Source organism: Bos grunniens, chromosome 18, assembly GCF_055505025.1.
Source record: "Bos grunniens cultivar Pamir isolate PY7600 chromosome 18, Bosgru_T2T1.0, whole genome shotgun sequence".
Lineage (NCBI taxonomy): Eukaryota > Metazoa > Chordata > Mammalia > Artiodactyla > Bovidae > Bos > Bos grunniens.
The window spans coordinates 48,431,897-48,456,049 of NC_141182.1; the positions used below are offsets into that span (position 1 = coordinate 48,431,897).

Here is a 24,153-nt window from a genome sequence, read left to right on the forward strand (position 1 = left end):
CTCTTCTGAAGGGTTCACATCACAGGCAATATCAATTTAGGCTTATTCTAGAAGAAAATGTCTTGTTCACATAAAATCAGTTGCAGTATATTATAGGGGCGAGGTCAGTATATTGCGATGCATTTCCAGCAGATGGCAGTGAGGAACAGGGCACTTCTAATTCAGACAAAAGCTTCATATGGGCCAATGGCAGTCTTGGGAATAAATAGCAGTAATAAGGGCGCTGCTGCTAACGGTAACAACAGGCAGTATTTATCATATGCTTTTCATGTGTCGGGCATCATGTTAAACACTTGATGGTGAGATCCTCTCACTTCATCTTCATACTATGAGATAGATATTATTATCAACTTTGTGTGTATGGATGAGGAAATGAGGCACAGAGATTTGTTTTTCTCATGGAACACCAAGTCAGGAGATAGAGAGTCCTGGGCTGGGCAGGGGCATAGTGACGCTGACAGAGACCCATGCTCAATCAGGATTTCTGCCCTGCCATTCTAAGCTGTTGCCTCATAGCTACAAAATGAATGCTGAACCTCCAGACATCATGACTACATGTCAGACAGAAAGGAGAAAGGCTTTCCTCTAAGGAAAACCCAAATCCTTTTAGCCAAGGAACGCTCTCCATGGTGGGCTTAGGCACATGGCCCATTGGCTAGAATTCTGACATCAGGCCACCACCAGCTGTGAGGGAGACTGGAAAGCCGAGTGTTCTGTTTTCTATTCTCTGGGAAAGCAGTGACTCTGGAGTTAGACTCTTCAGGTTTGAATTCCAGTACAGACTTTGTGACATTGGCCAAGAAAATTATTTGTGCCTCAGTTTCCTCATCTGTATAATGGGACTAGTCATTGTGACCCTTGAACAATGCAGGGGTTAGGAGCACTGATGCTGAAGCTGAAGCTCCAATACTCTGACCACTTGATGTGAAGAGCTGACTCATTGGAAAAGACCATGATATGGGAAAGATTGAAGACAAAAGGAGAAGGGGGTGGCAAAGGATGAGATGGCTAAATAACATCACTGACTCAACGGATGTGAATTTGAGCAAACTCCAGGAGACAGTGAAGGACAGGGAAGCCTGGTGTGCTGCAGTCCATGGGGTCTCTTAAGAATCAGACACAACTTAGTGGCTGAACAACAACAAAGGGGAACTAACCCTTCACACATTTAAAAATTCATGTATAACCTTATAAGTGGCTCTCCATATCCATGGTTCTCCATCCGTGGATTCAACCAACAATGGATCATGTAGTACTGTGGTAGTATTTATTGAGGGGAAGAGACCCCACATGTAAGTGGACTCATGCAGTTCAAACCGTATTGTTTAAGGATCAACTTTATATCTACCTAGTTGGGTTACTATGAGAATTAGTTATTATGTACCAACACTTAGAATAGAGACCAACCTAGAGTAAACTCAATGGTTGTTGGCCATTACTTCTGCTGTCATTAGTATTATTATAGAGGAGACGCAAGGAAGTGGTTGATCGTAGTTGTCAGGTGAGCTAACCAGTTGTCAGGTGGCAAGATAGTCCCAGAAGCTCTAGGGTTCCATCACACCATCACAACAATCCCAGTGGAAAAGGAGCACTTCTATCAATAGCTTCAGCAAAACTCCCAGAATGAATTCCACCGGACCAGTGTGGATCACATGACCATCTCTTACTTATTATTGTAGTCAAGATAGAAGGTAGCAATTGGCTCGGCCTTGATCACATGCCCAGTCTGGCAATGGAGAGCCTACCCCATCGGCACCACACAGCCTGAGCATGGGGAGAACTGACTTTCCATAGGAAATATGGAGGCACTTATAAGATGGAGTTCCTGCATACTGGGCCCTAACTGTCTCCCCACTTACTTTCTCAGCAAACTGGATGAAGATTACTTGTATATAGCGTATGCTGATATCATGGCTAAGGTGAGGCCCTGCCCCCATCTAGGGCAGGTTCCCTTCCCTGCCCACTGCTGCCCAGCTGCAATGCCTGTCCACTGAAAGGGCTGGGACTGGACTGGGGTATCTTTTCTGTTCACCATCATCTCTAACCGATGCCCCATCCCCAGAGCTGCCACCTGGAGGAGGGAGGGGAGAATGGCGAAGCTGAAGAAGAGGAGGTTGAGGTTTCCTTCGAGGTAGGTGGGATCAAGTAGTCCCGGAAGAAAGGGGTAGGGGACCCTGACTCCATCATCCCCCATTCATTCAGCGTGTGTTCACAGAGCAATGCTGTGGGCCCAGCCCTGGGCTGGGTGATGTTGGGTACATAGCTGTGACCAAGCCAGTCCACTGGGGAGACAGCTACATCAGGCAGACAATAACAGCATCGAGTATCCATGGTGGTGATGAGGGGAGCTAGGCAAAATGGTCCTGGCAGGAAGAAGGAGGCACAAGCAGTGGGGTCAGAGTGGGGGAAGCCAGGGAAGTTCAGGGGGTCATGGGGACCCTGGAGAGACACCTGATCCAGCCTGGGGGGACGGGCTTCAGGGAGGGCTTCTCAGAGGAAAGGATATCCGCAGAAAAGGATAAAAGAAATGTGCCAGTTGAAGAAAAAGAGGAAAGTGTTCCAGGTAGGGGCACAGCATAAGCAAAGGCCAGACAGTGAGAGAGTAGTAAATGCAGTGAGCCCAACCTTTCATTCTTTAAGGTGATCAGCAAGCATTTCCCTGAGTTTCTCAACCTTTTTTGTGTCAGGGTCCCTTTTGGCATCTGGCAGTTCTTTTCTTAGGATCATGTATTTATGTTTAGAAAATATTTGTTTGGCTGCATTGTGTGTTAGTTGTGGCTTGAGGGATCTTTGTTGGGTCATGTGGGGTCTTTCATTGCAATGCATGGACTCTCTAGTTGTGGCTCAGTAGTTGAAGCACTTGAGCCCCAGAGCACATGGGCGTCAGTAGTTGCGACACCCAGGCTCTCCAGTTGTGGCTCAGGCTCAGCTGTGGGCTGTGCGCTTAGTTGCTCCACAGCATGTAGGATCTTAGTTCCCTGATCGGGGACTGAACCCATGTCCCCTGCATTGCTAGGAGGATTCTTAACCACTGGACCAGCAGCGAAGTCCCTCAGAATAATGTGTCTAAATGTACAAAATGAATTCATAGCAGAAGAAATAGGCGTATTAAAACAGTTACTAAAATATTTTAAAAATTTGTGATACAGTAATATCTGTATCTCTTTATTAATCTACCAAATAACAAGAACTAACAGTGGATCCAGTAGCTACTGTAATTGATAAGTGGTGATGAACATAAGTGACATTTCAAGATGTCTTCAAAAATAATGTGGTATGCAAACATCTGTGATTCTGATGGGTGATACAACCACAGATTCTGCTAACATTGCCATGATTTATGACCTCATCTGTAATGGAAGGAAATGCTACATTTCAGCCAGAGGCGGGGAAACATAAACATAGACCTCCCCCCGCCATCCGTGTTCACAAATCCCTGGGATTTTATCCATTGACTCCTTGAAGGTGTGTGGGGCCACGTTACAACCACTCCAGGCCCAGCCCTGTGCTCAGTGCAGGAGACCAATCACAGATCTAAATCCCAGGGGACAGAGGAGCTTACAGTTGAAGGAGTGAGCCAGGGGATGTGGCTGGATCAGGAAGAGCAAGGGTGAGGGCAAGGCCGTGAGGGGGAAAGGCTGGGCTGGTGGGCCTGGATTCACTCAGCAATGTGGGCCGGACTCTACTGCAGGAAAAAGAGATGGAGAAGCAGCGTCTCCTGTACCAGCAGGCGCGGCTACACACCCGGGGGGCCGCGGAGATGGTGCTGCAGATGATCAGTGCCTGCAAAGGTGCCCTCCGTGTGCATTTGGCTCCCCCTGAGTACACCGTCCTGTCCCAACCCGCCCAGCCCTTCTGGACCCAGCAGGCACACCCTCCCACCCCTTGTGCATGTGGTTTGCCCTCTTGCCTTGCAATTTCCCACTAATTCCTTCAATCCTGATCACCCCTGCCCACACACCCTTGCACACTCCTCTAATCAACCTTGCACACACACCCTTGCACACTCCTCTGCCCAGTTCTCTGACATTCCCCCCGGGGTGGCTGTTTTCTGGTGGGCGGAGAACACTGATTCCAAATTGAGCAGACCACTGTTTGCCCCCCGCCGTGCCCCCCCTGCAACCCGTTCCCCCAAGGAGAGACAGGCGCCATGGTGTCCTCCACCCTGAAGCTGGGCATCTCCATCCTAAATGGGGGCAATGCTGATGTGCAGCAGGTAATGAGTGAAGGGACTTGGGAGGAGGGCTAAGAGGGCTGGGAGGTTCCTGTGTGACTCCCAGGTCCCCCACTCCTCCCACCCTTCTGCAGAAAATGCTGGATTACCTGAAGGACAAGAAGGAAGTTGGCTTCTTCCAAAGTATCCAGGCACTGATGCAAACCTGCAGGTGGGCTCTAGTGCACATATTATTTAAAAAAATAATGTTATCTATTTATCTTTGGCTGTGTTGGGTCTTTGTTGTTGCACAAGTGTTTCTCTAGTTGTGACAAGCAGGGGCTACTCTCTAGTGGCGATGCGTGTGTGTCTTACTGTGGTGGCTTCTCTTGTTGCAGAGCACAGGGCTGTAGGGCTTGTGGGCTCCAGTAGTTGGAGCACGTGGCTCAGTAGTTGTTGCACACAGATTTAGTTGCCCCAAGGCATGTGGGACCTTCCTGGATCAGGGATCCAACCCGTGTCTCCTGCACTGGCAGGCAGATTATTAACCACTGGATCACCCCACTGAGCCACCAGGGAAGCCCCCTAGTGCACATCTTTCATAAGCTGAGTCCCCAGTCCTGGTACCACCTCCAGTTCTAGTTCTGTTCTCTTGGTTCCAGGAACAGAGACCCACTCAGGCCAGCTCAGATAACAGGGAGTTTACTGTAAGGAGTCACATGGAACAATAAAGGAGGCAAAATGCCGCAGACTTTAAGAATGAGTTATGTTAAGGATCCAGATAGCTGGAATGTAGTTGAGACTTCAGGGGCACTCAGGCAGCAGGGACTTGGGGCTCTTTCTGATGACCCCCATTCCTGCGGCTCCTCTGCTGTCTGCTTTCGCTCTCCTCTTGTGGTTGACTGCCTTTCACTGCCTCTCTGAAGCTTTTGCTAATTGATGGTTTCTGTTTCCTTCTGATTTCAGCTTTTATGTATTTCATCCTTGCCCCACCTTACCCCACAGCTGCTACTGCATAGCTTCTATCAACTCTTAGTTTCTGCTTCCTCTCGATTTCAGCTTACTCTCTCTACCACCTTCCCCCATCATGGGGAGGGCTGCCAGGCTCTGGAATAGAGGAGGGCAGAGGCCTCAGCGCATCTTCACCGTCTTTCCTTTCTTTCCCTCAGTGTCCTGGATCTCAATGCCTTCGAGAGACAGAACAAGGCAGAGGGGCTGGGCATGGTGAATGAGGATGGAACTGGTGAGGCCCTTTTGGGCTTCCCTCTCCCTGGGGCATCCCCTTCCTTCAAGTTTTTCTACTCCCTCCCCCAACATTGCCCAGAACTCCCTTCCCCCAAACACCCTCCCTCCCCAAGAGCATCCTCAGGTTCCCCCTCCTGCAGTGGTCCCAGTCCTGCCCCGCTCCCATTCCTCCAGAGTCTCCCTCCCCCTGGTCCCTCCCCTGGGTGTCCTTCTGTGTTCTCACCTGTCGCCACATGGATCCCACCCTCCACATGCCCCAAGTCTCCAGCCCGGGTTGCTGTTCTCTCATTAATGTCCCTAATCCGAGTTAATTGAGTCTCCTCTTTGCTGTGTTGTGACGTGTCTAACCTTTCTGCCCTGATCCTTGCCTCCTGCCTCTCCATCTCTACCTGTCCATCTCTCTTTCTCTTCCCTCTTCTTTCTTCCATTCTGCTTTCACCCTCTTCTTGTTCTCTTCTTTGCTTTCTTGCTCCTTCTTGCTCTTTCTCTCTATGGGTTGTTTCTCTCTGTATGTCTTCAATCCTGACCATATCAATGTGTGTTTTTTTTTTCCTGTCTCTCTGTCTCCTTCTGTCTTTCTTTTTCCTTCTTTTTCTTCTGCTTCTTCCTCCCATCCTGTTGGCTGCCTCAGTCATCAATCGCCAGAACGGTAATTCCCGGAGCCCATTCCTTGCTATGCTGCTGCCACCCCTCCCTTCTAACCCCCAACTGCCCCCCTCCACCTGGTGGCTGAGGATCTGGGACATGCAGGGGAGGGAGGTACCATGCCGGCGGAAAATCTTGAGATCAGGGCTCCAGAGACCAAGAATCGGGTCCCAGATTAGCCACTGACAACACATGGAACTATGAATAAATCGCTTACTTTATGTAAGCTTGTTTCCCCATGTGTAAAATAGAAGCAAGAGAAGATGGCAAAGATCCTTTTCCAGCTGGATGTTGTTGGACTTCCAGACCCAGATTCGCAGTCCCGAGGTGGGGTGAACCCCACTCCCACATACCAGGCTCTCTGCACCCGCGACCCCAGATTGATCGAGTCTGCTGTTCCCATCCACCAACCGGATTGGTTGCCCCCAAGCATCCACTCTGATTGGTGTGCGTGCCTCCTCTGCACCTGCTCTGGTTGGCCTGAACACTCACTGTCTAGCTTTCCCCTCGCTTGTCCCGCCCCTATAGTCTACAGTGATTGGCTCCTTTCAGATGCCCATTCTGATTGGTCCATGTTTACACTCCTCCCCCTCTGCTTTTCCTGGATTGGCTGCTTTTAAGACATCTGAGCCAATTGGCTTTCGACTGCATCGCCTGCTCATTTCTCTCCTGCACAGACCCTTTGCGTGAAAGTGACTACAACCCCCATAATCCATTAACCACACCCCCCACCCCGGAGTCCTGGAGCGAGGTTGAGGGAGGTATCAGCAGCCCAAACCTCTTCTAGGTCGACACTCTTGGATGTCACACAAGTGGTGACATCAAGGAGACACTGATACTGTAGAAAGACGCTTGAGGCCGCAGCTTCATGACTCAGGGCCCCTCAGTCTCCTGCTGATGTCCTGGACTCTGAGGTTGGGACCTCTGGTGTCATGGATTCCCATGGCCCTCATAGTGTCTTTAAAATGGTGGCTGCTGCTCCCTGCACACCTGCCCTTTGTGCATGTGTGTGTAGTGTGCATGGGCCGTGTGCACACTTTCTGGTGTCCTCGCGCATCTGACGTCTTCTGGACCATGCCTTACCCCCGCTTCCACCCAGGAGAGAAGGTCATGGCAGATGATGAATTCACCCAGGACCTGTTCAGATTCCTGCAGTTGCTCTGCGAGGGTCACAATAATGGTGAGGAGGAAAGGAGGGTGAGATGGAGAGGCGGCCAAGGTCTGGGGTGGGTCTGGAAGGGTTGCCTGAGTTAACCTCCAGTCCCATTCTCCCCTGATCAGTGACGACCTCGCCACCCTTCCAGGCCCCACTGTCCTCGACCCCACAGTCCTTCATTTTTTACTTTCAATCAATGTCAAGCCCTGTCTGCCCACTTGCCTAAATCTCTCTTGAATTTCAGGAATCCAGCCACTTTGTTTCACTTTCACCTCCTCTAACCAGTCCAGTTCCCCCAAAGCAATCTGCCAAAACCCAATTTGGCCAAAAATCAATTTTCACACATGAGCAGTTCGCCACATGCCGTTTTCCCACAGGCATTTTGCAGCAGCTGCCAAAGTTCAGTAAATGCGGTGGATTTCCTTTAACTCTGGGTCTGCAGAGGGAAAAATTGCCTGGCATTTCTAAATGAATCTCTTAGAACCACTTATTAATTTTGCTTATAAAATACTTTGCCAGGAGGAAGTCTCGCATTCTCTTGCCTAGCTTAAACAAGTTTGAGTTTTCACAACTTGTGTTCTGGTTCAGACAATATAACCAGATAAAGGATGACACAGCAAGTTAATGAAATACATCACTGGTGAGAAAATGACACCTCACGTGGCACACGGTGTACAACGTTAAAGGAACAGTTTGAAGTTCTGAACAGCAAACATCCCACCCAATGCAGTTTCCTATGACAAACACGTACAGTCTCGAAGTTGTGGTTATAACACTTAGCAGGTGATAAGAAACCACAGACTGCCCAGAAATTAACTTCATGACAAGAATGGGAGTGATTCTAAACCTAACTTCCATAGAACCTCCACCCCACTTGGCTAGTATTCTTTAAGGTAACTGGTAAACATCTTTAATTTTTACTCTTTTCTTTTCAACAAAGGATAAAGCATGAGCCATTGTTTCCACAGCTAGTTTTCCTTCAAGTTCTGTTACGTACCTTAGTGCCAGGTGACTAAGGTTTTCTTTCTTTAACGAAGGTGGAATCAGTCTTTGGGATTTAAAATGAATTTTCGTCCCTGGGTCTGTGACTTTTGGAACTAAGAATGTTCTTTCGGTGAAATTTCTTTCTCCCACCAAATCTGCCATCCAGCCTTCTGCCCAAATTTGTGGATTCGTAAACCAGTCTAGTCGAATAAATGTTTGAAATATCTTTCAAATCTTAGAGGCTTTGCATGTCTTGAGTGTTCCGTGTCATTCAGAGCAGACAAAACCAGGGAGTTGTAGCTAACCATTTAGGCTTATGGTCTGATTTAAATGAACACAGAAAAAGGAATTAGAAAACAAGGTTGGTGGGAAAGCCTATCAATTTGCTTATAAAATCTTGAATGTCTGACTATTACTTTTTGTCTATCACATGAAACCAGGCAAAAGGACATTCAGACTGAAATAGTGATTGTGAAGTGTTTAGAGGGAAGTCAAGTAGAAGTAAAACTTCAGGAGAAAAAAATTCCAAGGGGCTGTTGAAGCCATCCTGGGCAACACACTGCTATAACATCAAAAGGATTTAACTGAAGTTCTGTTCATTGCCTTGATAATCTGGTGAATTGGTCATTTGGCAAATGGGTCTATAGAAGTTGTTCTCAGACTCAAGTGTGCCTAGGAATCACCTGGAGGCCTTGTTAAAATAGACTTTTGGACCCCATCCCAAGTTTTTTGATTTAGTAGTTCTGGGATGGAGCCCAGGAATTTGCATTTCTGACAGGTTTCTGGGAGATGCCAACTCTGCTAGTCTGGACTGGTGCTTTGAGAATCACTGCTCCAAAGCGCAACTCTTAACCTCAGCACTCTCTTTAAGGCCCCTTAAGAACCGCTGTTGTTGGGACTTCCCTGGTGATTCAGTGGTTAAGACTCTGTGCTTCCAATGCAGGGGGTGCAGGTTTCAGCCCTGGTCTGGGAACTAAGAGTCCACAAGCTGTTGTTTATTGAGCACTTACATACCTGTTATAAATTTAGAACAGATCAGTGTTCTAAATTCATTATATATACTAACACATTAAAATCTCAGGACAGCTCGATAAAGTAGGTCTATTGCGACTACCATGTTACATATGGGAAAACCAAGACAGTCTGCCGCACACAGAGGTCACACAGTGAGGAATTTGAGCAGCCAACGCCTACTCATCTTTCAGGTCATAGCTCAGAGGTCCTCTCCTCCACGAAGCCCTCCCTGACCACCCAACCTGGGTCAGGCAGCTCTTCTGGGTTCCTCCAACCCCCTGACCTTCCTCCATCACAACCGTGATCATCATAATTATTATTCCAGAATTTCTCAACCACACACTAAAGAAGGGAGAATGGTTTAATAAGCACCCAAGTAGCCATCACTCAGCTCAAATTATAAGCTTTCTGCCATAGACCGTTTTTCAAATAGTGGGAACTGACTCACTAGATGGTCCTGAATCAAGTTTATCGCCGAGATTCTCATCTCTAATTGCACATTGGTATGCCTGGGGAGCTTTGCAAGACGCTAACGCCCAGTTTTCACCCCAGATAGTCTAATTTAATTGGTCTGGGATGAGGTATGAGCATTGGGAGTTTTAAAACTCTCCAGGTGTCTCTAATGTGCAATCAAGGTTGGGAGGTTAAGAATATACATTTAGTGCATTGAGATCAGAATTCTTTCTAGTTAACTCAACTAGTACAGGACACAAAATAGCAGAATGCATGGCACATACTGGGGTTCCCAGGTGGTGCTAGTGGTAAAGAACCCGTTTGCAATGCGGGAAACTGGAAGACTCGAGTTTGATCCCTGGGTTGGGAAGATCCCCTGGAGGAGGGCATGGCAACCCACTCCACTATTCTTGCCTGGAGAATCCCATGGACAGAGGAGCCTGGCGGGCTACAGTCCATCGGGTCACAAAGAGTCAGACGTGACTGAAGTGACAGCAAGCATGCACACATGGCACATAGTAGGGGTATGTGAAGCTACCGGCTCGGTACATGTGTATGTAATGTCAGATTAGACACCCGTCCTGGGCCTCAGTATAAACATGTACTGTATTTCCTGCTGTGGGTTGCAGTTAGAAAACATTGAAAAATTACTACATGACAATAGAAACTTCACAAGGGCAGAGACTTTGTTTTCTTTTATTCCTGTATCCCCAGGGCCTTGAACAGTGCCTGCATATGTGCTAAGTCACTCCTGTCATGCCCAACTCTTTGCAACCCTATGGACTGTAACCTCCCAGACTCCTCTGGCAGTCCATGGGATTCTTCAGGCAAGAATGCTGGAGTAGGTTGCCCTGCCCTCCTTCAGGGGATCTTCCCAACCCAGGGATCGAACTTGAGTCTCCTGTGTTTCCTGCATTACAAGCAGATTCTCTACCACTAGCACCACCTGGGAAGCCCTGAACAGTGCCTGGCACAGAGTAAATGCTCAGTAAATTTATAGTACTAAAGTATAAGTGACCAATCTTCATCTATCATTAGCATATAGCATGTGCTCAATAAATATATATTGACTAAATGAACAAGTAAATGGCAGATGCTTATCTCCTCTGGTTCTCAGTAGGTGTGCAATGAATTTTTTTTTGAGAAATGAATGAATAAATAACCAATCTTCCACCTCTCCAGCACATAGTAGGCATTCAGTAAAAAAAAAACTTGCAAATGGCTAAAGGTTGAATCTCCATTTCCCCGTGCTGTATTATAGATGCTCAGTAAATATTTTGGGGGGAAAATGAATAAATGACCTTCCACTACATCTGGCACACAGTAGGCCCACAATAAATATTTATTACACAAAATGGATAAATGATCCTCCATCTTCCTCTAACACATAGTAGGTACTGATAAAGAGTTATTAGAAATGATTATATGCTTTCTGACATACAGTAGGCACTCCATAAATATTTATTGCATAAATGAATAAAGGACCCACTGTCCATCTCCTCTAGCACATGTCCATCTCCTCAAGCTCAATGAATGAATAACTTTTCGTCTCTCTAGATTTCCAAAATTACCTACGGACACAGACAGGGAATACAACCACTATTAACATCATCATCTGTACTGTGGACTACCTCCTGCGGCTGCAGGTGAGGCTGTGAGGCCGTCCAGGTGTGACCTGGGCCGGGGACTGTTGGGCCATAGCTGGCCCCAGTAGCCACTCACACTGCGTCTACCCGCCAGGAGTCCATCAGCGACTTCTACTGGTACTACTCCGGCAAGGATGTCATTGAGGAGCAAGGCAAGAGGAACTTTTCCAAGGCAATGTCGGTGGCTAAACAGGTGTTCAACAGCCTCACCGAGTACATCCAGGTAGGATTCGCTCTCTGGGGGAGGCGGGGCAGTCTCGCATCCCTCGCCCTCCCTGGTGCTCACGTAGAACGTTTGCCACGCAGGGCCCCTGCACTGGGAACCAGCAGAGTCTAGCGCACAGCCGCCTCTGGGACGCCGTGGTGGGATTCCTGCACGTGTTTGCCCACATGATGATGAAGCTCGCTCAGGTTCGGGCCCCTCCGTTCTTCATCCTACTGCCTCCGGACATCCCCTAACTGGCATGTTTACAAGTTTTGCCTCCTCAGTCAGTTTTCCACCCCAGGGTTCCCAGCGGGTTCCGGACGGGTCCCATCTTCCTTCTGGATGGGCTTTCTGTATGACCTCGCCTCCTCCCCTCCACCGCCAATCGGCTGGTTATCTATCTATAGTTCCATTGGTCTGCGTTTGGGCCCCGCCGCCTCCAGCCCAGAACTCCTCTATGGTTGGTTGGTGTTCACACCAGTAGGATAGATAATCAGCCGATAGACTGTGGAGGGGAGGAGGCGGGGTCATGCAGAAAGTACATCCAGAAGGAAGATGCAACCTGTTTGGAACCCGCCGGGAACCCTGGGGTGGGAAGTTGACTGATGGGGATAGGAAAAGGGTTGGCTTCTAGATCTGGGCCTGAAGCTGAAGCAGTGTTTTGCTTCTTTATTCTGCTTGCGGCAGATGACTCCTATCCAGGGCGTCCATGATGTAAGGTCCCTGTCGAGCCCCGTCTCTAGCATCTTCGTGCTCCCTTTGCCGAACCACCCCCACCCCTTTGCAGTCTTGTCAATGTCTCACAAATACCTTATCCGTTTGCTCTGCTTGTCTGGTAAACATATTTCAAGGCTGCCAAATGCACTGCAGGAGGGCTCAGCATCTGAAAGGGCACCATCCAGAACCTAGATCAGTTCAGTTCAGGTCAACGTATTTCAAGGCTGCCAAATGTGCTGCAGGAGGGCTCAGCGTCTGAAAGGGCACCATCCAGAACCTACACATCCTACGTAAATACATCGATGTGTTTATTCCAGTAGTTTTCCAGCAGGTGGCAATATTTTATATTTTATAATTTCCCAACAGGAAGAGTCTTGAGGAAGGGAAGCTTTTTCTAATTTACTCAAAGGCGCCACAGGGGCTGGCAGAAACCCTGTCTGGTGTCATCTGACCTTTTGAAAGAAGTTGAGTTTAACTACACAGTTTCTCAGTGTGGGTGAGTTGAAGTCAAGCTGTTGTAATCTTAAAATTCTAGAGAATACTGGTATCTTTGTGGAGATTTCCAAATCTTACAGAATTAATTCATCAGCCATAGCCTAAGTTAAATTGCAAAAGCTAGAAATCCAATGCAAAGTGGTGGCTTACAAAAAAAAAAAAAGAACTTATCAGCTCACATCACAGATCAGATCATATCCAGGGTCTGGAATGCTGTTAGTAGAAATGTCTATCTCCTCTCTAGCTTCATTATCAAGCAAGCACTTCCCAGGGCCTGGAAAGAATGGTGTCCTGGGCTTCCGTGAGCCCCTCTAACAGCTTCAGAGGAGAAAGAACCCCTCTTTAGCTCCAAGAAAAGACTTGCCATACTCTTATTGGACTACAGAGTCACATGCCCATTCCTGAACCAATCACCCTGGTCAGGGAAAAGAAAGCTCTGATTGGCCAGACCTGGTCCAATACCCACCCCTAGAACCAGGAAGGTGAGTTTAGTCCTATATTCTCTGAGAGCAGGATTGTTGAATCAATCAAGTAGCTGTGTCTTGGGCAGGCACACACCACAGGCACTCACCAGGATCTGAGATCCTGGAATGTTGGAATCTTTGAGTCAGAATGCAGAGCTTTGGAATCATGGGAAAGTGTTAAGACTAGAGGGCTTTTCCCAGGTGGCACTAGTGGTAAAGAACCTGCCTGCCAATGAAAGTAGACATAAGAGACGCGGGTTTGATCCCTGGGTCAGCAAGATCCCCTGGAGAAGACAATGGCAACCCACTCCAGTATTCTTGCCTGGAGAATCCCACGGACAGAGGAGCCTGGCGGCTATGGTCTATAGAGTTGCACAGAGTCAGGCACGACTTAAGCGACTGAAGCAATTTAGCATGCATGCACGCACTTTAGGATTAGAATTAGCAACTTAAAAACTAGCATGGGGTAGCCTTACATCAAGCCTTACAACTAGCAAGGAGGAGCCTTACATCCCGTTTACCTGGTACCCTTACCCTTCTTCCACTTTATTAAGTAGAACCTTATGAAATTACCACTTTGTTGGCGAGACATGCCTGAATATTGGCAATTTTTGTAGTTCAGCCTCATACAAATAGGGACCATGAGGCAGAACTTCGATCATGTTGGAGACTTCTGTGGGCCCTCCACGAGACACTATAACAGGAGAAGCAAAGTGTCCCCACATTCTTCCCAAAAGGCTTACCAGAGAGCCCATAGCTGTGTCCTGCAGCCTTCTTCCTGAACCCAGAGTCTCACTTTTTTCATCGCAGCCTTCTTCCTGAACCCAGAGTCTCACTTTTTTCATCACATACTCATTCAACAAACATGGGTCAACCTCCCACCATAGGCCAGGTGCCTTGCTGAACTCTCATCCCTTCCCAGATCTGTGTCAGTGTCCCCGGTATTTGCTCCTGTCTGTCTCTGTCTCTCTTGGTCCCAAGCGTCTGCTCTCAGCCCCATACTCCTCCCAGCCCTCCTTGTCAACCAGCCCTTGCCACTACACATCCCCCCTTGGGCTCACTTTCCCCAAAGTGTCGACCCCACCCCCACAATCTTGTCTGTCTGCCCTTTGCCCTGCTTCCGAGGAACATGTCTGGACTCGGGTCCCCTCGGAGGTAAGATGGGGAAGGAAAATGGTCTTAGGCCCTGCTGGGTGGATGGAAGCAGCTGGAGGTGGGGGAGGCATCTCTGCCAAAAAGAACCTTCACACAGATGGGGTGTGGGGTCCCTAGGACTCAAGCCAGATCGAGCTGTTGAAGGAGCTGCTGGATCTGCAGAAGGACATGGTGGTGATGTTGCTGTCACTACTAGAAGGTAAGTGCCCAGTGGCTGGGGGTAAGTGGAGGGCACCAAGGTGCAGACAAGCTCGAGAATGGCCCTCAGACCCAGGAGAGCCTAAGCCTCAACCCCATCTGACGTCATGTCAGGGTCAATGCATTTAAACCGCTGTAATAAGCTCTCCAGACACTTATTGAGCACTTATTATGTGCCAGGTCCTATGTACATATGGTAATTTATTGATTCCCCAGAGAAATCTTAATCAGGGGGGTGGCCAGGACATTTTTTAAAATGTCTGCCCTGAATCATTATTTATTTGCTGAATGTTAGTTCTTGCTGCCTAACAAATATTCCTAAAATGTAGTGACTTAAAACAACCATAATTTATTAGTAATAAAGTAATTTAACTTGCAGACAAAGACTTTTTCTATAGCGGTTCATAACAGCATCCTCAGTCTTTCATATGGCTGCATATTACCAGTGTGTTGTGATACAGTGATTCATTTAACCACAACCCTATCAATGGACATTCAGGGTTTTTTTTTTTAATGTGTTCATTTATTATTTATTTATTTTTGGTTGCACTGAGTCTTCATTGCTGCACACAGCTTTCTCTAATTGCAGCAAGTAGGGGCTACTCTTCATTGCAGCGCACAGGCTTCTATTTGTGGTGGCTTCTCTTGTTGTGGAGCAGAGGCTTTAGGCACACGGGCTTCAGTGGTTGCAGCTCGTGGGCTCAGTAGTCGAGGTGTGCGGCTCTGGTGCGTGGGGGTCAGTGGTTGGAGCACACGGGCTCAGTCGTTGCGGCTCCCAGACTCTGGAGTGCGGGCTCAGTAGTTGTGGTGTGTGGGCTTAGTTGCTCCCCAGCATGTGGCGTCCTCCCAGACCAGGGATCAAACCTGTGTCCCCTGCACAGGCAGCTGGACTCCCATCCACTGTGCCCCCAGGGAAGTTCCACATTCAAGGTTTTTAAAAAATATTTTGCTATGACAAACCATTTGGCAATGAATAATCCTCCTACAATGTCTTAAGTTTTTGGTAACTAGTCATTAGCTTTTGAAAAATCAGATTTAGGGACTTCCCTGGTGGCTCAGTGGTTAAGACTCTGTGTCTTCCAGTTCAGGGGGCACAGGTTCGATCCCTGGTCAGGGAACTAGGGTCCCATGGTGCGGTGCATGGTGCAGCAAAAATAAATACATAAATCATAAATATAAATTAAAAAAATCAAATTTAAAAATCAGAAATCCCTTTAAACATTTTGTTTTTGAAAAATTGAAAGACTCAGTGCCCAGGATCTACATTCTCACATGGCAAAAGTCAGCTGAATTGGATTAAATAACAAAATCATATCAATATTCAATCTGATGTTGATGACAGCACTACGATTAGATAAGAGAATGTCCTCATCATTTAGAACATATATGTGGAAATGTTTGGGGTAAAATGCCTCATGTCTGCAGCTTACTCCTTAATGATTCAGTGAAAAAAACAGAGGGAGAAGTATTATAAAGCAAACACAGCAAAATGTAAGCCATTGATGAATCTGGAATCCATGAAGTTCCCTTGTACTTTTGGAAACTTCATGCATTAATACATTTGAGATTATATGAAAATTGAAAGGTCCAAAAGGAAGCTGGAGCCAGTTTGCGGAATTTCCTGGTAGTCCAGTGGTTAGGACTTGGCAGTTTCACAGGCATGGCCTGGGTTCAATCCCTGGTCATGGATCCTGCAAGCCATGTGGTGTGGCCAATAAACAAATAAAAGTGAGATTGTGTTTGAAAATAAGCTGGAGCCAGTTTGCTTTGGGGGGTGGAGCGTGGTGCCCCAGTTTACCAGTCTCCACTTCTCCCTGTTGTCTGCCCTTTAGCCTACTTCAGTCTTCTATGGACCTCCCTGGCCCCTATGGACTTGGGAAAGACTTAGGTGTGTCAGCTCTGAGGTCTCGCCTCTCTGGGTTCAAGTCCGCCGCAGCGCCTCACTGGCTATGGAACCCTGAGTGTGGACTCTCTCTGAGTCTTTTTCCTCATCTGTACAAATGAACAGGGACACATGTTTCTTACAAAGATGAGGTCACATCAATGTAGCAGTTGCCATGGCATCTGGGACCTGCTGTTAGCTGATGCCGTTGTTATCGTTATTGATGACTCCCCCAGCTATAGGGGGAGGAGGACGAAGACAGGATCAGCCAGGTTCACACCTGATGCTGTTGCAGAGCAGGAAGTGACCCTTTGGGGAGGGGTCAGAGCTGGCCAGGAAGTTCCACCAGCACAGGGCATCCTGGCAGCTCCTGAGCTGGAGAGGGAGGCAGGCCTCATGGGGATCCAGAGAGGAGGTGCTTTGGGGTCACACTGACTGGGGGCTGCCTACAGGGAACGTGGTGAACGGCATGATTGCCCGGCAGATGGTGGACATGCTTGTGGAATCCTCATCCAACGTGGAGATGATCCTCAAGTTCTTTGACATGTTCCTGAAACTCAAGGACATCGTGGGCTCTGAGGCCTTCCAGGACTATGTCACTGATCCCCGTGGTCTCATCTCCAAGAAGGACTTCCAGAAGGTGGGTACTGGAAGGTGGATGGGTGGGGGTGCTAATGGCCACTTGTGCACCTGCCTGGCTTCCTGCTTTGGTCAAGAGACTCTTCTGGGCACCTCCATTTCTTTATCTGTAAAATGGGAATAAAACCATCCTTGGAGTTTTTTTTTTTTTTTGGTGGTTTTTTTAAAAAAATAATTTCATTTATTTAAGAAAATTTTTTAGCTGTGCTGGGTCTTCGTTGCTGCACCAGCTTTTCTCTAGTTCAGGCGAGCAGGAGCTGCTCTGTAGTTGAGGCGTGCGGGCTTCTCATTGCAGTGCCTTCTCTTGTGCAGCACAGGGTCTAGGGTGTGTGGGCTTCAGTAGTTGCGGCTCCCCGGCTCTAGAGCACAGGCTCAATAGTTGTGGTGCATGGACTTAGTTGCTCTGTGGCATATGGGGTCTTCCCAGACCAGGGATTGAACCCGTGTCTCCTGCATTAGCAGGCAGATTCTTTACCACTGAGCTAGCAGGGAAGCCCTTGGGCTTTGTTTTTGTTTTGGTTGGGCAGCATGTGGACTATCAGTCCCCTAACCAGGGATTGAACCTTCCCCTGCATTGGAAGCAGGGAATTTTAACCACTGAACTGCCAGGGAAGTCCTCCTTGGAGTTGTTTTGAAGATGAAATGCATTAATACAAATAAGAACTAGTATTTCTATTATCATTATTAATAGTCATAATTTTATCATTATTATAAATAGAGATCAGTTTTTCAGTTGATAAACATCCATTGGGTTTCTGCTCTGCATTGGGCCCTGTGCTGGTACCCTGACCACGGACAGAGCAACGACTGAGACAGACACAGCCCTGCCTTCATGGGGCTTATAGGCTAATGGGAGAGGCAGTCACTAATGACCACTGCAGGTCTAAATAATGAGACTGTTAGGAGGGAGATGCAGGAGCCAGCTTTATCCAGGAGTCCACTCACCTGGCTTTGCCATCCTTTCCACCCCAGGTAAGTCACTCATCTGCTCTGAGCCTCAGGCTCCCCATCTGTGAAATGGGGCTAAGATAATAACATTAACGGTTTCAAAGGACTGCTATGAGAGTGGGCAGTGGGCGAACAGTGGATAATGACTGGAACACAGAATACAGGAGATATTGCCTGTTATTATTTCTATTATTACTGCCAGATCTTTTCCATCACTATTTTATCTTTTTCGTTTCAAATAACTTCAGGCTTATGGAGAAGTTGCCAAGAACATTACATAAAATTTCTGCATACTGTTTCACCCAGATTGCCAACATGTTAACTTTTTACCTCGTTTGCTCTGTCATGATTCTCCTTTACCTCTAAATACTTCAGGTAGTGAGAATGAGTTCATTCCCTTACATAACCACAAAACATTTATGCAAATCAGGAAATTAACTTTGACACAATGCCGCTATCTACAGATTTTGTTCAATTTTCACCCTTGAAGGAAGTTTTTCCCTTGTCAAGGATCCAGTCTAGGATCGGAGATTGAATTTAGGCATTGTGTCCCCTTGTTGCTGCTGTTCAGTCACTCAGTCGTGTCTGACTCTTTGCGACCCCATGGACTGCAGCACGCCAGGCCTCCCTGTCCCTCACCATCTCCTGGACTTTGCCCAAGTTCATGTTCATGGCATTGGTGATGCCTGTCTCTTTAGCCCTCTTCAATCCCGAACCCTTCCTTGGTTTGTCTTTGCCTCTTATGAGCTTGGCATTTTTGAAAAATAGAGGCCAGTTGTTTTATAGGATGGCCCTTAGTGTGGGCTTGTCTGAGTTTTCCTTGTGATTCGACTGAGGTTATGGACTTTGACAGGAATATAAGAGGAGCACTGTGTCCTTCTTGGCATATCATATCAGGAGGTACGTGCTTTTAGTTCTTCACGTTTCAGTTTGCATCAGCTCGGCTCACTTGGTGAAGGTGTTTACCAGGGTTTCCACTGTAATGATACTATCGTTTCCCTTGGAACCTTGTGAGGTTGTGCTTTGAGGCTATGTAAATATCCTGTACTTAGGTTGGCATCCGTCAGAAATGCTTGTGTCAAATGATTATTACTCTGGCAGTTGACAAGTGGTAGTTTTTTAATTTTCTGATATCCTTTACCTTTATTGTGTGTGTGTGTTCAGTCATGTCTGACTCTTTGCGACCCCAGGGACCGTAGCCCGCCAGGCTCCTCTGTCCATGGAATTTTACAGGCAAGAGTACTGGAGTGGGCTGCCATATCCTACTCCAGGGGATCTTCCTGACCCAGGGAACCAACCCACATCTCTTGTGTCTCTTGCATTGGCAGGCAGATTCTTAACCACTAGTGCCACCTGGGAATTAGGTACCTTTTAGAAAATTTTTATTGCAATATAGTTGATTTACAGTGTTCTGTTAATTTCCACTGTACTGCAAAGTGATTCGGTTTTACATATATAGTTGGTGATGGACAGGGAGGCCTGGCGTGCTGCAATTCATGGGGTCCCAAAGAGTCAGACACGACTGAGCGACTGATCTGATCTGATCTGATATTAATTATGGAGTATCACAGGATGTTGAATATAACTCCCTGTGCTATGCAGCAGGACCTTGCTGTTTATCCATTCTACATGTAATAGTTTGTATCTGCTAAATTCACACTCCCAATCCTTCCCTCCCCCGCACCCCCTCATGCAACCACAAGCCTATTCTCTAGGTCTGTGAATCCGTTTCTGTTTGTGTCATATTTTAGATTCCATATGTAAGTGATATCGCATGGTATTTGTCTTTCTCTTTATGACTTACTTTGCTTAGCACGATAATCTCTAGGTCCATCCATGTCGCTGCAGAGTCATTATTTCATTAATTTGTATGACTGAGTAGTATTCCATTGTATACATGTGCCGCATCTTCTTTTTATGTCTTTATGGCTGCACTGGGTCTTCACTGCTGCATATGGGCTTTCTCTGTTTGCCAGTGGGGGCTACTCTTTGTCGCCATGTGTGGGCAACACAGTCTCACTGTGGTGCCTTCTCTTGTTGTGGAGCATGGGTTCCAGAGCATGCAGGCTCAGTCGTTGTGGTGCACACGCTTAGTTGCTCCGAGGCACATGGAATCGCCCCAGATCAGGGATTGAATCCACGTCTCCTGCATTGGCGGGCAGGTGCTTAACCACTGGACCACCAGGGAAGTCCCCGTACCACTGGGCTTATCCATTCATCGGCTGATGGACATTCAGGTTGCTTCCATGTCTTGGCTATTGTAAACAGTGCTGCTATGAACATTGGGGTGCGTGTGTCTTTTTGAATTAGTGTTTTGTCTGGGTATATGCCCAGGAGTGGGATTGCTGGATTATATAGTGATTCTATTTTTAGTGTTCTTAAGGAACTTCCATACGGTCCACACCAATTTACATTCCCATCAACAGTGTAAGAAGATTCCCTTTTCTGCACAGATTAGGTACCGTTTTACTGTAAGGAAGAGTTTTTCCTTTCTCCTCCATTTGCTTGTTTGTTTATGCATTTGTTCATTCATTTATATCGGTATAGACCTGTGGCTTCTTATTTTATCCTAGGGGTTGTAATTGCTGCTGTTCATCAGCATTTAGAAGGCAATGGCACCCCACTCCAGTACTCTTGCCTGGAAAATCCCATGGATGGAGGAGCCTGGTGGGCTGCAGTCCATGGGGTCGCTAAGAGTCGGACACGACTGAGTGACTTCACTTTCACTTTTCACTTTCATGCATTGGAGAAGGAAATGGCAACCCACTCCAGTGTTCTTGCCTGGAGAATCCCAGGGATGGGGGAGCCTGGTGGGCTGCCGTCTATGGGGTCGCACAGAGTCAGACACGACTGAAGTGACTTAGCAGCATCAGCATTTAAATAAGCCAGGGTCACCCAAGTTAAGTATAAAGTGCCCCATGCCTCCCAGTTGTCCTCCGAGAGCCTCCCTCCCTCTCTGTCTCTCCGCTTCTCAGCCACGCCTCCCAAGAGCTGTCTACACTTGCTCACTCCTTTCTCACCTCCCACTCCTTCCCTCATTTGGGGTTTGCTGGCTTCTGTCCCTGTCACTCTCCTGAAACTACACCAACTAAGATCATCAGGGATCTCTCCACCCTACAATCTCTCCTCTGACTCGTCATCTTGACAGCATTTGCCACGGTTGGCCACGTCCTCCCCCATCCCTGGCAATGCCTGCTTCCCTGGGTATCTGTGCCACCCACCCCTGGGACCCCTACCTTCCCTGGCAATTCCTCACAGATTCTTTTTTTTTTTAGGATTTTTAAAATGTGTACCATTTTAAAAGTCTTTATTGAATTTGTTACAATATTGCTTCTTTTTTTCTATGTTTTGGGTTTTTGGTCCCAAGACATGTGGGATCTTAGCTCCTCAAATAAGAATTGAACCTTCTCCCCCTGCAATGGAAGATGAAGTCATAACTACATTGCTACCTAAGCTTTAGGGAGAAGGGATAATATGTATCATGTTCTCACTCTGTGCCAGGTCCTATGTGTAAATGAATGGTAATTTACAGCAACCATGAAGTAGTAAGGACTATTTTTTATTCCCATTTTACAGAAGTGGAAACTGAGGCACAGGGAGGTGGAAGTGCTCTGTTTAAGGTCACACAACTAATTGACAAGTCTGGGATTCGAATTTAGGCAGTCTGACTCCAAAGTACACTGCCTCCAGGGTCATCCACTTACTAGCTCAATAAATAGTCAATGAGCACCTCCTGAATGCCAGGCCTGCTCTGGGGAGTCCTAGCCCTACTCTCTCAACCAGCAGATTTTCAGCAAAAGTCTGAGGGGGGAAGGGAAGAACCAGAAAGAATTATGCAGGAGCTAAAGTCATGTCATCTATCTATCTCTCTCTCTCTCTCTCTATATATATATATATATATATATTTTGGCCACGCTGTGTGTCATGTGGGATGTTAGTTCCCCAACCAGGGATCGAACCTGTGCTCCCTGCAGTGGAAGCATGGAGTCTAACCACTGGACTGCCAGGGAAGTCCCCTGCGTCATTTATCATTTTAAAAGGACTCTACTCAGCAAAGGAAACCATCAACAAAATAAAAAGGCAACTTACAGAATGGGAGGAATATTTGCCAACCACATATGTAATAAGGGGTTGATATGCAGTGCACACAAAATGTTCACAATAACTCCAACACAATAAAATCAATAAATCTATTTAAAAATGAGCAAAGGACCTGAATAAACATTTTTTAAAGAAGGCATACAAATGGCCAACAGGTACATGAAAATGTGCTCAATATCACTTATCATCAGGAAAATGCAAATCAAAAAAACCACAATGAGATATCACATCACACCTGTTAGGACGGCTGTTATAAAAAAAAAGAGAGAATGAGAGAGATAACAAGCGTGGCAAGGATGCAGAGAAAAGGGAACCTTTGACCATTGGTGGTGGGAATGTAGACTGGTGCGCTATGGAAAACAGAATAGAGGATTCCTCAAGAAATGAAAACTAGAACCACCATATGACCCTGCAATCCCACTTCTGGATATCTGTCCAAAGGAAATGAAACTATTATCTCAAAGAGAGGTTTGCACTCTCATGTTCATCGCAGTATTATTCACAACGCCAAGGTATGGCAACAGGCTAAGTATCTGTCAATGGGTGAATGGATAAAGAAGGTGGTGTGTGAGGGGACGTATGCATACCTATGGCTGATTCATGTTGATGTTTGGCAGAAACCAACACAATTCCGTAAAGCAATTATCCTTCAATTAAAAAATAAATTAAAAAAATTTTTTAAAGTAGAAGTACTACCAAAAAAAGAAGGTGGTGTGTGTACACACGCAATGAAATATTATTCAGACATCCATTATTTTTTATAATTTTATTTGTTTTATTTTATTTATTTTGGCTGTTCTGGGCTTCGTTGTTGCACAGTCTCTTTGCCAGTGGTGGGGGCTACTCTCTAGCTGTGGTGCATGGGCTTCTCATTGCAGTGCTTCTCTTGTTGTGGAGCACGGGCTCTAGGGCAGGTGGGCTCGGTAGTTGTGGCCATGGGCTTAGTTGCTCTGTGGTATGTGGAATCCTCTGGGACCAGGGATTGAACCCATGTTCCCTTGCATTGGCAGGCGGATTCTTATCCACTGGACCATCAAGGAAGTCCTGCAGTATATCTAGAGATACAGGGAGTGTCCTGATTATTTTTTATAGGTATCCAGTATTCCACTTTGCGTATATATTATGGTTTATTTGATAATTTCCTATTTTTCTTCAAAAATAATTTATTATTCTTATTGGTATTTTTACTTACCTATTTTTTTTTTTTTTTTGGCCATGCTTTGAGGTGTGTGGGATCTTAGTTCCCTAACCAAGGATCCAACCCATGCCCCCTGCATTGGAAGCACAGAGTCTTAACCGCTGGACTACCAGGGAAGTCTCTGAGTATTCCCTGTTGATGGACACTTGCTTTGTGCCCAGTCTTTTGCCATTACAACGCGTGCTCTCATTAGGGCTGCCATGCATATTTGTACAAGCCGTGCACTGTACAAAGGTGCCAATTAATAGCACAGATATTGTAAATTTGTACCACAGGTTTCCAGCAGATGGAAGTAAGTGTGTTGAGGAAGGCTCCTTGTGGGCCACTAGCAATGCTGACCAGAACAATATGTACATACATCATTTTGTATGTGCAGTTGTATCTGAAGATAGACTTCCAAAAGTGGGATTGCTGGCTTAAACAGTAAATGCATTTGTCATTTGGACAGATTTTGCCCTGTTTTTCCTTCTCATAAGCAACATGTGAGGCTGCCTGTTTCCCCACAGCCTCACCACCAGACCACATTTGTCAAATATTTGGATTTTTGCCAATCTGATAGGTGAAAAAGGGTAGTGCTGTGCAGTTTTAATTCACATTTATCCTGTTATGAGTGCCGTGAAGCATCTTTACACATTACTTTGGGCTTCCCAGGTGGCACTAATGGTAAAGAACCTGCCTGCCAATGCAGGAGGTGTAAGAGATGCAGGTTCAATCCCTGGCTCAGGAAGATCCCCTGGAGGAAGGCATGGCAACCTACTCCAGTATTCTTGTCTGGAGAATCTCATGGACGGAGGGTCTTGGTGGCCTATTGCCCATAGGGTCACAGAGTCAGACACGACTGAAGTGACTTATCAC

At 46.8% G+C, this 24,153-nt stretch overlaps 1 protein-coding gene across 5 annotated transcripts in view; it reads left to right on the forward strand.

Annotated features, from left to right (window-relative positions):
* The window catches only part of RYR1 (ryanodine receptor 1), a 128,323-nt gene that overhangs the window by 79,024 nt on the left and 25,146 nt on the right, over positions 1-24,153 (forward strand). For 3 of the 5 annotated variants that reach the window (XM_086352334.1, XM_086352335.1, XM_086352336.1), the window contains 13 exons: positions 1,868-1,919; positions 2,063-2,131; positions 3,692-3,791; positions 4,137-4,216; positions 4,309-4,385; positions 5,323-5,396; positions 6,030-6,047; positions 7,143-7,223; positions 11,208-11,296; positions 11,391-11,519; positions 11,603-11,707; positions 14,450-14,531; positions 16,865-17,052. In XM_086352334.1, coding sequence (XP_086208460.1) covers positions 1,868-1,919; positions 2,063-2,131; positions 3,692-3,791; positions 4,137-4,216; positions 4,309-4,385; positions 5,323-5,396; positions 6,030-6,047; positions 7,143-7,223; positions 11,208-11,296; positions 11,391-11,519; positions 11,603-11,707; positions 14,450-14,531; positions 16,865-17,052 — 1,144 coding nt within the window. The remainder of the gene's footprint in view (positions 1-1,867; positions 1,920-2,062; positions 2,132-3,691; positions 3,792-4,136; positions 4,217-4,308; positions 4,386-5,322; positions 5,397-6,029; positions 6,048-7,142; positions 7,224-11,207; positions 11,297-11,390; positions 11,520-11,602; positions 11,708-14,449; positions 14,532-16,864; positions 17,053-24,153) is intronic. The other 2 variants (XM_086352337.1, XM_086352338.1) reach the window with 1 other exon arrangement.